Source organism: Tinamus guttatus, unplaced genomic scaffold, assembly GCF_059628265.1.
Source record: "Tinamus guttatus ecotype Peru unplaced genomic scaffold, ASM5962826v1 Tinamus_guttatus_pri_ptg000107l, whole genome shotgun sequence".
NCBI lineage: Eukaryota > Metazoa > Chordata > Aves > Tinamiformes > Tinamidae > Tinamus > Tinamus guttatus.
In genome coordinates this window covers 43,262-58,198 of record NW_028288641.1, presented here as the reverse complement: position 1 = coordinate 58,198, position 14,937 = coordinate 43,262, and the positions used below count along the sequence as shown (strand labels likewise).

The window sequence follows — 14,937 nt, the reverse complement described above, 5'->3', positions numbered from 1 at the left end:
TATGTGCTCTAATTTAGGTAATAACCTAGAATTAGAGCTCTTGGAAGATGAAATATTCCCCAGCTGTCAAAGTCTAGTCTACAATGTACTATCAAGTAAAAATAATGCCTATAAATTACGCTACAGAAATGTTTCCTTACTAATGTAGCTAAGCTGCGACATCCTTACATAATAACCATCTGCCCTCTATAAATATTTAGAAGGTAAATGACCTTAACCTTTATAAGTAGACCTATAAACCTCCATGTGGCCTTAGTGAGAACTGGAGATAATTAAGTACCCAATTACAGCAGGATAGCCCCCATACTAGTGTCTATTCACAAGAAAGTTTCTTATACAAGATTTTACAACTCTGTTTACAAAGTTTTTACTTATTTTTCCAAGAGTTGGTTTCTTAGTTCTTGGTGCAGCAACTTGTCAGTGCCATCTTCCTCGGGACTGTTCTCGTCATTGGTCTCAGTGTCGTCATCATCTGCATCACTCAGTGGACTGTCTTCAGATTCTTCATCACTTTGTGCTATTCTGGAAACATTTCAGGATGGTAGCAGCAAAGTAATTTTAATACCAGACAAAAAAGCAAAAAAAATCAAAAAAAAACAAACACTATGTAAGTTAAATTTCATTACCCTGGGACCTTGACTGGTCTATTAGGATTAGAAAATTCTTTTCCTGAGTCAACATCAAATGGATCTGGAGGAGAAAAATAAAATACACACATTTGCATACATGAATGCAAGGAGGGGAAGATAATAGATAACAAATCTGTTTCAGCTTTGATAAGCCTGATGTACTTGTTCTGCCAAGAGGTCAAAAGCCAGGAACTGGAGAGAGAACAAATGACCAAAAAAACAAAACCCTAAATTCCACTCCCCATTCTCATCTTTTTAATTCTTTTTTAATTAATTAAAAAGGGGGTTTAGTAGCAATCTGGGGACAGACCAACTGCCCACATAGGTGGTTAAAGCTTAGTTCTTGAACTAGTTAGATGCGTCTATCTTTTGATCTTGACTATTTGACTTTTTTTGCATTGTCTTAAATAACAGCAAGCACTCATCTGTGAATACAACCTGAAATACTGGGATACAGCTCAGTTACGCAAAGAATCTGGGAATAAGCTATTTGCACTTGTTCAAGGTCTTACCATTATTCTTACAGGTGTCCTTTTAAGCATCGTGGTTAGATACTTTTTGTATGTGTCTGTTAAGGATTTATCTAGACTTGGATATGACTCATTTACTGTCAGAATGCATGCCTTAATTTTTGTTACATTTCTCCTGTATTGTGAGTTATCTCATTCATATTCTGCCTTTAACACTTGTAGATACAGTGAGGAAGTCAATATGTTTTCTTTTTACCCATTAGTTCTCTAATCATAGCTTCATGTTAATTAGGTAGCTTCTCCACAGCTCAGCCAAATAAATTAATATTAAAGAAAAAGTATGGAAACTATATGGTAAACCAGGTGAGAAAAGAAGATATTTTTAGGTGTTTCTTACCTATTTCTTCTTCTTCTATTTCTTGGACACTGGCTAAATATTCCTTTTCAACTCTTAGCACATCTTCTTGGCAATGGCAGATTGCATACTTTTCCAAAAGATTTTTGTTCAAATCAATAAATGTCTTCCCCCATTTAAATTTCCTTAGAAGAATGGTGGCTAGGTCTGGAAATCCTAAAACAGGAGATAAAATACCGATTTTCTTTTCAGTATGAGATTTTACTTGGTTTACCGATTTGCTTTTAATGTTTGTCAGCATATTTTCAGTTTCATATTTTTAAGAGATCAAAGATCCTTTTAAATTTCCCTTTAACTTGAAATATCTACTAAATCCAAGAAAAGTTTATAGTCTTTTAGTCTGACATGAAAATATTAAAGTATTTTGTACAAAGGATGATTCAAGCGATAGCTCCCCCATCTTTTTTTAAGACAGTAATACTATGCATACTGTATTATCAGAAAATAAGATCTGTCAGCATTATAGCAGAGAATGTCTGTTCCACTGTGAGCCTGGAAAACATTATGAGTAGGGGGTGTTTTCTCTTAAGGTTCTCAACCAGAACCCACCTTGTTATGAATAGCTGCTAACCGCCATGGAGGCAAGAGACCTAAAGATTAACCCTTTCTTCTCTGACCCCCCAACACTTTTTTTGGTGTTTGTTTATTGTTTTACATTTTTCCTAACATTTGGTGCTGTCCTGACAACAGTAAGGTCATGAGATCATAGGTCATATATAGCAGCTGAGGTGATCTCCATCCCAGAATTATCTATGAAAGGCAATTAGAAGAACTAGATAGTCTCATTCCAAACAGAAGACTAAAGCGATGAGGAATGCGACAGCGTTGTAATTTATTATATCAAAAGTAATCTATTGTGGTTGATTAAAGATATGAGAATTGCTGGCAATACATTTCGTATCAGACACGTTGCAGCCTACCAACGATACAAAAAGTAGCAGCAAAAGCTTCCACACATGACAGCTTGCATGGCCGGCCATAGTTTACAGGATTTGCAGCCACCAGGTAAGGTAGGAGCCGTAGATGATTTCCTTTCATTCTCTTAAAGGGAGCTTCTTCAAGTTTTGCCCATGAGCAATCTATGACTGCAATTCCACTCTGAGCAACAATATGTCTTAAAAAAAAAAAAAAGAAAGAAAAAGAGAAGCTATATTAAAAAAAAAAGTTTTATTCTATTGATAAAGTAAGTTCAAGTGAGAACGACAACTGCAGGTTTGGCAAGAAATGAACATATAACCCCCCCAAAAAAAAACCCTCTATATTATAACTAAAATTCAGCTGCAATGGGAAAGAATAACAACATGCTTTTCTTCAGATTCTGAATTGGGCAGGAAAGTCATATCCCCATTTCAAAGTGAAATTTAGGATTAAAAAAAAAGATTGAAAGGTGATTAAAAACAATTATCTTGTTCTTAAGGCATTGAGATGAAAGTTCAGACCAAAGTTCTCCACTAGCTTCTAAAGCAATCTCTTAATATATATACATCTTTGAAATTCTGCAAATACATTTGAAGAAAACTCCGCAAGTTTCCCAAATAAGTCTTCTACCTAATGGACTGTGGTGTCTAGCCTAAGAATTTTTATGTGCAATCAAAAAAAAAAAGTGTGTCTAAGCTGATTCTGCATATGCTGGCCTTCAAGCTGCAGAGTGCCCTTTGGAGGTCCACAGATATTTTTCATCAGCTAGCAGCCGCTTCAGAGTTTTGACCTTATTTGACAAGACTCCGGTTCTCATAGTCACGCGCCAGCGGGCAGGAGGGTCCGGGTGCCCCGCGGGCGCTCGCACCTGTCGGCCGGCGAGACGGGCGCAGCGGCGGCGGGGCTGAGCACGAGCCCCGCGAACCTCTGCCCGAGGCGCAGGGTGCGCAGCAGCCCCGCGCGCGCCAGCTTCCTCCCGGTGCAGCGCTTGGGATCGCAGTGCTCCAGGTCCCACATGGCCAGGGGGCAGGGCAGCTCCGCCGCCGCGGCGCCGCCCTCCGCGGAGCCGCCGCCCTCCACGCAAGCTGCAACACAGGCGCCGCTCAGTGCCCGCCGACTGGGACCGGCACGGAGCCGCGACCCGAGCCCCGCGCCCCCAGCCGCGTCCCAGCCAGAGCGGCACCGGCCCCCGCCGCGCCCCGTCCTGCCCCAGCCGGCCCCAGCCGGCCGCTCTTCAGCCAGGCTGCAACAGACGCCCTCAGTGCCCGCCCAACCCCCAGCCGCGACAGACCCGCCGCGGCGGCACCGACTCCCAGCTGCGGCCCGCCCAGCCCGTCGCCCAGCGGCACCGATACCGGCACCGACCGCAACCCCGGGGCGCGACCGCCGCGGCCCACCGCCCAGTCCGGCCTGGCCTGGCCCGGCCGCCGTACCTCTCAGCGCGGACTCCGCTTCTGCCGCGAAAGTGTCGAGGCTCTGGACGCCCCGGCGAGCGCTCCGCGCCGAGGCCGCAGCGGGCCGCGGCGGGCGCCTTCTCCGCCTCATGGGCCTGCGGTCCGCGGAGCTGGGCGGAGCGCCCAAGCCGTGGCGCCTTCCGCTTCCGAGGGTAGCGGCTATGGCGGCCGCCGGGCTGCTGCTGGCGGCGCTGGGTGAGCTTGGGGCAGGGGCCAGGGCCAGGGCCGGGGCAGCGGCCGCGCCGCTGCTCACCGCTCTCTGTCAACAGGTGCCTTCGCCTCAGCGGCCAAGATGAAGATCGTGGAGGAGCCCAACACGTTCGGGTGCGTGGCCGCTCGCGCTCCCCGGCCCGCCGCACGGCGCGGGGCCGGGGCAACTCTTCTCGCCGTGCTCGTTCCCCCGGCGCGCCGCGCTCGCCTGCCGGTGGCTGGACACGACGACGACCAGAAACACCTGTTCCTCTTAAATCTTACATTGTAAATTTTCTTCTTTTGAAAGGCTCAATAACCCGTTCTTACCTCAAACAAACAGGCTGCAGCCAAAGGTGGCCCCTTCTGCAGTGTCAGGTATGCGCAAAAGTCTCTTTTCTGTATGAACTTTACCTTTTTCATCATAGTCATTTCTAGAGTAATGTGCCTCAAATTTGTGCCTAGAATGACTAATTTTGCCAGCTGCTTTGTGTGAGTTGTAGAAAATAAACATGACCAAGTATGTCTTAATGTGCATCTAGAAGATTAAAAATCTAGTTTAACATCTTCTGTGTTCTGTTTGGATTGCTTTGGTCAGTCTGCCCTCCTTGTGCTGCTTCTGTGCTGTTTGAGCCTGCTGATCCCTACTGAAGACTTACTTGCTTCCTGACACAGTCCCTGATGTCCTTGAAATTCTTATACAAAAATGATGCTGTCATCTGGTCATACTTAGTTCTCAGAAGTCCTTTTTCAAAAGTTTTTAGAATAAACTTGGAACGAGTCATGCAGACTCAATTTCACATGCAAAGTGTGGATGCTGCAGTATAACTTACCACTGTAGTAGCAAAATAAACAGAAATCTAAGGATTTTTTGACCTGTATGGTGGACAGTAGGTAGGTGCAATAAACACCAGATTGGTATGGCAGACAAACAGGTAGTAACATTAAGTGAGCTGTTTCTTTAAATCTCCCCTTTCATCCTAACCTTAGGCACAGACATAAGGCTCCTTATTGGTTCAAGCTGAGGCTGATAAGGACACTCATGAATGGTGAAGTTAAATGTGTGTGGGTTTTTTTTTGTTGTTGTTTTTGTTTTGTGTGACCTGGTTTATAAGCCTAAATCAACTACATAAATTATGTACAGGCTGTAAGTGAAAAGTGAGTTAGAAATAGGAATAATGATAGTTGGAATGCAGAATAGGAAGGTGCCAAACAATAGGAAAAGAAAACAAAATGAAAGGATAGCATATCAGAAATCTTTCTTTCCTGGCCTCACAAACTTATCTGTAGATCAAAATTGGAAGCATCTGTTGAACTGGAATCTCGGGCACAGCACCCTGGCTTGCATGGATGTTTCTTTAGCATGAATAACTGATTTTATGACAGTCAGTGTAGTAGTTTGTTATAGTTACTCTATGAGAGCATTTGTCCAGGAAACGGAGACGGAATTGAATATATTCTTTATGGACGTTCAGATTAGTATTTCTTCCCCTTTGGGGAAACCATCTTAATCACTTGGCACAGATTACTTGTAGGAGAGGAGCAAACTCTTTAGTCAAACTTGTGGTGATCAACAAAAAGAATGAAAGATCATAAGGTCAGAAAAAGGGTGTGCAAAGGAGAACCTGCCTATGTTCCAGTGGTTAGGGCATATTGGAGGGGCATTCTTGTGTTCTGTTCTCTGTTTCAAGATTTGCTTGTTTGGATCTTTGTAAGAAATACATTGGTGATGATGGCAGTGATGGCCCAGGTTCTAGATTTTCTGTATGATTTTAGGTATCTGCTTTGTAATCTCTTTTTCACTCGCAAAAATTATTTCTCTCACCAGTAATTTCATGTAAAGTTAGATGAGACATGTGACTCTTGAAATAGCCCTGTAGGAATTGTTCAGATTTTCTGGCCCTTTTCCAAATGGCAAATTACCTGATTTAAATTCCCTTGACAGCAAGGAGAGAATGGTCAGTTAGTTAGTTCAACTAGAAAGTTGTGTCTGTTTTTCCTGAATAACAACTGGATCAGACCTTGAAAATGAACCAGCCAAGAAGACCGGTGAAGAAGAACATCTAATTTGAGAGCGTTAGTGAAACTTAGGTGTGCAGCACTCTTGACATTCTGAGCAAAAGGGCTTTGCTGACTTGAACTTTGGGATTTTTATATGATTCTGGGGACAGATAGGTGCCAAGTAAGAGTTCTGGTGATTGCAACTAGATTTTGGCAAGACTCCTGCGCTAGGATTGTGTTTATGGAGCTAGCCTCAAATATTTCTCTGAGTTTCTTTTCACCAGAGAGAAAAGCTAACCTATTTCACAGTGTTAAAGATGAGAGGGAAAAAAAAAAAAGAGGGAGAGAGAGATTTGGAAACAGATTGAAATAACGTTAGGAGGAACTTAGAATAATCTTTATGGAAGGTACATATTTCCTGATGTGCAACATAAAAAAATATTTGTTAAGCATTCCTTACAACTCTGTCACCAGAGCAACTTGTTTAAATTTAACCAAAAAATATTATTCCTTGGTGTCGTTTTCTGGTGTTTTTAGGTCCTGCACATCTCTTCAGGCTTGCTGGCAAGTGTTTCAGTTTTGTGGAATCCACGTGAGTAATGGATTTGAATATTTGACTCTTATTTGTTTTGATGAAGAACAAAGTAGTTCTTAATTCCAGTCTGAAACATTTTTTTCTTTTTTTTTTTTTAAGGTATAAGTATGAATTTTGTCCTTTCTTTAATGTCACTCAGCATGAGCAGACTTTTCGGTGGAATGCCTATAGTGGAATTTTAGGGTAAGGCTATTTAGAGCTTTATGTTTTACTTATTAGCAGATCATTGTTTAGATTGACAAAAAGGTGGCCTGTTTTTAAGCTTTTATCGACTAGTTTAAGTCATTGTAGTTTCCAGAGCATTATGCAGATGAGTACTCAGTATTGAAATAGCCTTTTTTTTTTTTTTTTGATTAAAAATTAATCTCCTGTCTTTGGCTGGAGGCTGATTAATAGCTGATATCAACAGCAGTAATTATATGTCTTCATATAATGGCTTCATGTCTCTTCAAGGTATTTTCTTTCTAACTTACATGTGAACTTACAAAATAGAACACATTCTGTGTGCCTCATGGTCACTTTAAATATATTTAATAAACAGTAATAAAAGACTCAATGTAGATCCAGTACCAGTATCTACATCAGAAAAGCTAATATAAATTTAATTGTAAATCAGTACACTGCCTTAACAAAACGACCTATTTTTTACTTATTTTTATGTAGGTATCTGTGCAGCTTGAGTGAAGGACTTGTCTCTCTCTCTCTCTCTTTTTTTTTCTCTTATGTGCACAATAATCTGTGAGACAATGTGAGAGGAAAGGCTATATCATTATTCTGAGAAAATGAGTGACCTTTTGGATGAACAAAAGTAGAGATTACTTTTTGTAGACTATCTTTCCAGCACTGCAAATCATCCCGCAAGCAATCTTGCATTTGTTGTGGGATGGATCTGTAAGCTGTTTTTAATTGAGTTTAAACTAGGATTTGTAAATGCAAATAAATGGAGGCAAGCATGACACTGTGCTGTAAAAGTAGTGTTGATACATAAGAGCTTGAATAACAAATTTCACTGGTTGAAAGGTGAACAGATCCTTACTATAGGAAATGGAAGCATTAGGACAACAAAACTGATGTATACAGTTAATTTGGACCTTATATGCGAGTATTCGTTCTTTTCTTCCTGTGTTTTCACATTTTTCTTTGATGTTCTACTTTTTCAGAATCTGGCGCGAATGGGAAATTGTCAACAATACGTTTGTTGGAATGTGGATGAGGGAAGGAGATTCCTGTGAAAGCAAGAGCAGACAGACAAAGGTATAATAACAAATTATGCAGACTCAGACAGTATTGCAGTCTACTGTATCTACAGATACTCATGATGCACTATAAACTGAAATGCTTCTACATCTAAGAGTTAATGGTTTAGGACATGATATAAAATTAAAAGATAAGGTCCTGTAACAGTTAGTTGATTAGATGAGGAGAGAAGCTAAAATCAGGATAAAAGTCTGATGAAGTTTATTTATGTATCTTCGTTAGCCTGGCAACTTTAATTTTTTGTTGCTGCCAGAGTGGAGGATGCTAGTATTATCATCACTGTTAAGAAACATACAGGACTTACAGGAGATACAGAAGGGATCACTATTCTTGTGTGACCTTTGATGCGATGATAAAAATCCTTCACAGGCATTTGGTTTTGAACAGTCATTAAATACTAGCACTGACAGTACAAAGATCAAGTGAATTTCTACAGTCCAGTGGAATATTGTTCTCTGAAAAGTAAAAAGACAACCCTTACATTTAGTATACTTGTCAGGAAGCAAAATTTGTTAGATGAATGACGGTCATGACTGATGAGGTTTGAAAGCGTGTCCTATACACATGCCCTTTTATTCTATTTTTGTTGGAAATACTGTGCTTGAGAGTTCAAGCAACAAGAGATATGTGGGGCTGATTTCCCATTACAAGATGGATTTAAAAAATAAATAAGAAAGACTTGTTAGCTATGGTTTTTTGTTGTTTGTTTGTTTGTTGTGGATGACAGTACTGGAAACTTTGGGACTGTAGTTTTTACCAGAATGCATCTGTTGGCGTAGGATCACAGCAAATTGATCATGAATGCTGGTCCTGTTTAATTTGGAGCTGGTTTTGCTGATCTTTTTTTTACTGATGTTTAGGTTCTTCTTGTTTGTGGAAAGAGCAATAAATTGGCTTATGTGTCTGAGCCAAGTACTTGTGTTTACTCTCTGACATTTGAGACTCCTCTTGTGTGCCATCCTCACTCTCTTTTAGGTAAGATGTAGAAAATTATTTGTGCGTTTGGAGTAGCTATCATCTTACCGGATCTTACCCACCCCAGAGTGTAAACTTCCAGGGTCTTTGGTCTTGTAGTTGGATATCAAAGAAAAGTAAATGTAACGTATATTGTTAACTGTATGTCACAAATAGATGTTTCTAGAATAAACTATCGCTGCTAGTATGGATGCACCAAATGATTTGCTTTTTTCTTGGACTAGTTCTGCAAATCTGCCTTGTAGTATCTGTTCATTTACCCACATAACAGAAGAGGAGAGCTCAATTAGAATTTCATTCAGTGGAGGATTATGAGTTCTTCTATCTGGAAATGAGATTGACCAAATTTTTGGGTCAATAGTACTCTTCAGAAACTTTGTGTTTGTGTAAGGTGGCAACTTAAAAGCTGTAAAGACTGCGTGCTGTATAAAAACGTTGAGAAATATGTAGGGGTGGTACTAGAGAAGCACTTAAGTAACGGAGCACAATGCTGTTAATTTTTACACAGTGACTTCCATTTTTCAGTTTATCCAACTTTAACTGAAGCACTACAAAGGAAGTGGGATGAAGCAGAGCAGTTTCTGTATGATGGACTAATAACTGAGCAGGTTTGTTAGTTCTTCCAAAACTGTTTGATAAAGAACAGTTATTGCCAAAGTACTGAACTGACTTCTGCAGTTTCATCTTTTCTTTTCTTTTTTTTTTTTTTTAATGTGTACATTTATTCTGCAGTTGGCAAATAGTAGGTTTTGTGCTCTGTAACTGCTGTATCAACAGTAATAGCAATGTTTTGTAAAGTAAATCTTGTGGAATTGGAATGCCCAGTGCAAACTACAAGAAGAGATGACACTCGGATGGATTCTTCTATTGTATTTTGCAAATTTTCTTCTTTAGGGATACAAAAAAATACTGAAAGAGATTTTCGAGGAAGCAGGACTTCTAAGAGTAGCAGAAGAAAAGGAATTTGAGAAACAGAGTAAGAAAATAACAAGTCTGGAATTTGAAACAGTAGAGAGCTGCAATAAGGTATAGAGCGTGATGTTTACAATGTGGAATTAATTGTTGCTTTTTTACTTTATGGTTCGGTGTGACAGAATTAAGTATTTATTCTGTGGATTCACCTCAAGTCTGTTAATGGGATGATGATTATTATTTTATGTAGCAGTCTTTACAAATTAAGTGACTTGACATCTCGATATTGGACCTCAAGTCATGGACAAACCAGCACAACTGAAAACTCAGAAGTTAGATGGGTGATATATGCAAATTATTGTAGGTACTTGGATTATGTACACTTTATAAGTACCCTTTCTGGGGGATATCAGGGTGAAAATAGGAAAAAGCTATTAGCAAAAATAAAAGCGCACCAAGCCTTGGGAAAGTTGACACTTTTTCCATGTGGATTATTACTGAGGCTTATGGCAGAACACACAGGCCATTATATAAGCAAAAGACAGCATAATCGACACTATCTATATTGATTGATTTTAATATGTGTGAATATGCAGATACTTCCTCTGCAGCTGCACAATAATGGAAAAAAAAAAAGAGGCAGAAAGTGTGCTCAGCTTAGAAGAACAAGTGTTCAATATCATGAAAAGATCATGGAAGGGAGTTCATTGATTATAATGCAAAGAAGAAGCCACTGTTGTCATCTATTTTGAAAGTGCAGCAAAACAAAATGTCTGCATATAACCCAAGAAACAGGTTAAGTGGAATAGATTTCTGTAAAGATGATCGGTTTGCTTTGGTACTCTCAGAATTTCAATAATTAATTATTTTGCTGTTAATAATATTAACTTTTTTTTTAACATTCTTAGTTGTCTTCATTATGGTGTAATTGACATCATTTTGCATGTTCTGATAATCGAAGAATTTTAAATAGTTTATACTTTTATTGATATAAGTGGAAAAAATACATTTAAAAAAAAAAGTAGGCTCCTTCAAGATTCCAGATGTGTGTGAGGTTTGACTGTTGAAAGTGTGAAGCACTCCTTGCTTCTGTAGTTTAAGAGAGACTGTAGAAAGCCAAACCATGAAGTTGCCAGGTCAAGATCCAAGGAGGTGGCACATTTCCAGACTCTACCTTTATGACAGAAACTAAAATAAAGCTGGTCTTGTAGCAAATGAAGACAATTTTATCCAACAGTAAAATGCTGAAGATAGATCCGAGAATTTCTATAAAAATTTTACCTCATTCTTGGAGAATACAGATTAAGATCTTTATGTCAAAAACTTTTAACAACTATGCACAGACCTGTTATGTTTGAAAAATGTTGTATCTATGTACATGTGTGCATTTTTAATTAGTTTTCTTTCTTAGGAGTACAAGCAACTTTCAAAAGAATTCAAAAAAATTAAAGATTTATTAACTCAGCATGGTATTGCGTACAAAACAAATTCTGGTGAGTTTTTCATATATGTATTTTTTTCATTATTGTCTATTCAGAATGTATATACCTGTATGTTGCTTTTGACTACTGCAGTAATTTTTAAAAAAAGCGTTGTATGTGGAGATAAAAATCAGTGTTACAGACTTGGTAACACTAAAGGGTCCTTTGAATGTCTATTCTTTGGTCACATCCAGCTGCAAGTCTTGGCTTCATCAAGAACACTTGAAATGTCCCCCGCCCCTTTGATATTTGTTAACTAAATACTGTATCCCATGCTGTTTTGAGAAGGAAGGATTCTTGGGTTCTGGTTTTGAGAAAGCAGGGCTTATCTGGATTAACTCCAGGCAAGTTAAGGCTTTTTCCTGACTTACTCCTTCTTATCCATCATTCCCGTTATTACATTAACTGTGTGTCTGAGGGGGATTCAGTTTCCCCACAGCTTTTGCGTTCAGCAGTGGCACCTCAAGGAAACAATGTAGCTTTGAGCTGATAATATTAAGGAAGCTACATGCTTAGTTTGTTTCTTCTCTCTGTTTAGAGAAACTTTCATGGGTTGAAATACTTTTTTCTAGAAAAAAATCAACCTGGCTGTTTTTTTGTAAAACTCATTCTTTGCATGTTTAAACTGTTTAATATGTAATTTACAATGTAATTTTTGCCTGCCTGAGGGACAACTCATTTAACTACAGTAGATCGGAATTTGGATTCTAGAATCAGAAGCAAACAAGCTTACTCTGGATAATTTATTTCAAAACTGTTTGGTAAATTTTGTGGTTAAGACAGAAATGTTTCAATGTTTAAAAAGCAGAAGTAACTGATGTCTTAAACATTACAGCTGAAAATACCAGTGTTGAACGTACAAGTCACAGACTGGCTGCTGCAGAGAGAAATGTTTTTAATGGGTCAAAGAATGATGAACATCTACGTGGAGATACAGGAATTTGGAATGACACTGTTTGAAGAATTTTGGGTGGTAAAAACAATTTCATATGGACTGTTCAGTAAGTTGAATGTGTGTCATGGTACTAAGATGATTCACCTTTTCTGAGTATTTTTGACTACGAATTCCTGTCCTAAAGCAAAGGGAAAATAATGGACTGCTATTCTGCTATTTCTGAAGAGTTACTTCATTTCTCACAACATTTATAAAGCTTCTGTGCTAAGCCTGCCATTGGGCACAGGCTTGCTGATTCTTTCCTTCCAGTCTCAGATGTTGTTTTCTTTGATCTGTTATGGCACGTTGAAAGATGAGGGCTGTAAGTACACAGAACTTACATTTCTGTCTGACTAATGACATGTTTTGCCATAAAATGTGGGCAAACTAATTTTGCAGTGAGCACTAGATTGTTGTCTGGAAGAGAAAAAAAAAAAAAAAAGTATACCTGCATCACATGATCCAGCAGTATTAAAAAGCCACTGGAGGTGACCAAAGTAAGTGGAAGGAGGGAGGGATTAAAACTGAGTAAAATATTTTAGGTAGTTAGTGTTTAAGGTAATGGCAGTGCAAAAAATGATGTTTAATAATACTTCTGACAAGTTCAATCCTGTATGTCCTCGTAGAGTAAGAATACTCCCAGTTTCCTTCATCTCGCTTCACGTGGCCCTCAGTCTGTGTTGTCTCAGGAACTTTCTGGTCTTAAGTTTCACTCCTACAAACATCTGCCTTGACCCTCAATGCACAGTGACCCTTCTGGTTGTATCGTGGAGCACTAACAAATGTTCTCAGTTGTGTATGTTTTCTGTATCAAATTAAAGAAATTGCAGGTATGTAACAGGTTACAAAGACAAAATAATTGGGAATCTGATGTTGTAAAGTGTTGTATGAAAGAGTGTTCAGAACATATCACTTGTATGCCTAAAAAAAGGCATTTTTTTTTCTTTCAGACTTAGGCAAAAATGTGTTTCCTGCTTCAGCAGTGCCTGATACACAGACCTCTATCCCAAGCTTAATTTGGTATAGGAATATTTACTGGGTGAGATGAAAGCTGTTCAGGTTCAGAAGGAAGGAATGAAAGAAGTTTTGCATTCTTACAGTGTTGCTATGAAAATGAAAACTTACTCCTGAAGAGCAATTTGTGTTAGCTGAAAAGGTGGCAGTTCTGTGTGTGTGATTTAAAAAAAAAAAAAAAAAAGGCGAAGGGGACTCTACTACTTAAAGTTGTGGGGAAAAAAAAAAAAAAAAAAAAAAAAAAGTCCTGCAAGTCCTGCAGACCTTGCGGTGCACCGAGCGCGCTGCCGCCGGGCGCTTTGCGTCTCCCACCCGGCCGGAAGCGGGACCTTCCTCCCGCTGCTGCCGGCCGCCCCCAGCCGCCGCCGCGCGGGGCCCAGCGAGGCGGCGCTTCCGCTTCCGCTGGCGGGCGGCGCGGGGCGGGATGCGCTGGGCGCTGCGCAGCTGGCGGTGAGGGCCAGGGCCGGGGCCGGGGCCGGCCGCTCGCGCCGCTGCTGCCCGCCCCTCACTCGCGTGTCTTCGCAGGGTGCGGCGGCTCCTGCCCCTGCAGGGCCCGCGGCGCGGGCTGGCGCGGGGCCCGGCGGGTGCGGAGGAGGAGGAGGCGGCGGACGGCGGGGGACCCCTGCAGTTCTCGGCCAGCAAGGCCAGTCCACGCGTGTGGAGCGTGGACCGCTCCATGGGGAGCGGCCACGAGCGGCCCTGGGGGAAGGTGCTTCCCGTGAGCCTGCTGGGCGCCGCGCTGCTGCTCTGGTGCGCGCTCAGGGACAGCTCCGAGATCGACGAGCGCCTCGAGGCGATTTTCTCCGAGCGGGTTGCGGACCCCGCGCAGCCGCAGCAGGAGAAATGAGGCCCGAGAGCCGCGGCGAGGAGCTGCCGGGCCCCACTCGGACATTTCCACAGGAAAACCGTTTTTTTTTCCAACTATCGCGGCCCAGGCCTGGCCAGTGCGGCTCCTTGGCTTCTCAGCAGCTTCCCGCACTGCGACGAGTGGAATGGCTAACAGCTGAAGGAAGTTTTCTTGCAGTGGGGGCAAACGGAATGTACTGAAATCAGCTTGTATTTGAAGGTACGCTTTAACCAACTCATTTCTGTTGATTTTTTTTTTTCTCAGAAGCTGAATGTATTAAAATACCGAAGTTGTCACTCTAAAATCGCTGCTGAATGTGACCTTCATTTGACATTTTGCTAGTCGTAGAGTATATTAAAATTACATTGAAAACAACTATGCAAGTATGTGAATTATTAATATATGATGGTTCATGTCCTTCTTTAGTTCAGCTGTATAATGTAGCAGTTACTTCTTTCCGCTCTTCCTAAGGCTGTGTCTTTTTTTTTTTTCTGCACTAGAGTGTTTTATGCATTCCTCATTTAGATGATCTTGAGCATTAGGAGACGTTTTTGCAGGAAACTGATTAGCTTGTATTGCATGGCAAAGGAAGCCTATAGAAATTAGTGTTTAATTTTTCCAATAGATTTATGTATGTTCACATTCCCATACTCAGCAAACCTTTCTTGGAGAGGAATGATCTAAATCACGGTGATGTCTGTTTTCTTTAAAATAAGATATAGTTTTATGAAGCTTCCAAATGTGAAAATGCACATTTCTCCTCTGTCTTCTGTGTCATTAAAATCCCCAACTACAAAAAAAAAAAAAAAAAAGGCAGCAGCTAATAAGCTAGTCTTGCAGCAACAG

The 14,937-nt window shown here is 40.7% G+C and overlaps 2 protein-coding genes across 2 annotated transcripts; one reads left to right on the top strand and one right to left on the bottom strand.

Moving 5' to 3' along the window:
- Positions 1-355: 355 nt before the first annotated feature.
- Positions 356-4,010, bottom strand: TSR3 (TSR3 ribosome maturation factor). The gene is made up of 6 exons (XM_088520956.1): positions 3,866-4,010; positions 3,301-3,517; positions 2,435-2,628; positions 1,497-1,670; positions 627-690; positions 356-522 (listed from the first exon to the last, which is right to left on the bottom strand). Exons 1-6 carry the CDS (start codon positions 3,975-3,977, stop codon positions 372-374), a joined length of 912 nt encoding a protein of 303 aa, XP_088377082.1. The 5' UTR covers positions 3,978-4,010; the 3' UTR covers positions 356-371.
- A 37-nt stretch (positions 4,011-4,047) lies between these two features.
- Positions 4,048-12,600, top strand: GNPTG (N-acetylglucosamine-1-phosphate transferase subunit gamma). Its single transcript, XM_010222053.2, has 11 exons — positions 4,048-4,081; positions 4,156-4,210; positions 4,386-4,453; positions 6,614-6,668; positions 6,771-6,854; positions 7,832-7,925; positions 8,789-8,903; positions 9,429-9,511; positions 9,798-9,929; positions 11,227-11,308; positions 12,132-12,600. The coding sequence occupies exons 1-11, from the start codon at positions 4,048-4,050 to the stop codon at positions 12,254-12,256; spliced, it is 927 nt and encodes a 308-aa protein (XP_010220355.2). The 3' UTR covers positions 12,257-12,600.
- The last annotated feature ends 2,337 nt before the right edge of the window (positions 12,601-14,937 follow it).

Excerpts from the sequence above, each read along its gene's own strand:
- TSR3 (XM_088520956.1), bottom strand. The coding sequence starts at position 3,977 with ATGAGGCGGAGAAGGCGCCCGCCGCGGCCCGCTGCGGCCTCGGCGCGG. Across the intron at positions 1,671-2,434 it reads TGCTACTTTTTGTATCGTTG|GATTTCCAGACCTAGCCACC; the intron begins GTAGGCTGCAAC and ends CTCCTGTTTTAG. Across the intron at positions 523-626 it reads AGACCAGTCAAGGTCCCAGG|AATAGCACAAAGTGATGAAG; the intron begins GTAATGAAATTT and ends AAATGTTTCCAG.
- GNPTG (XM_010222053.2), top strand. The coding sequence starts at position 4,048 with ATGGCGGCCGCCGGGCTGCTGCTGGCGGCGCTGG. Across the intron at positions 7,926-8,788 it reads GCAAGAGCAGACAGACAAAG|GTTCTTCTTGTTTGTGGAAA; the intron begins GTATAATAACAA and ends ACTGATGTTTAG. Across the intron at positions 11,309-12,131 it reads TGCGTACAAAACAAATTCTG|CTGAAAATACCAGTGTTGAA; the intron begins GTGAGTTTTTCA and ends TAAACATTACAG.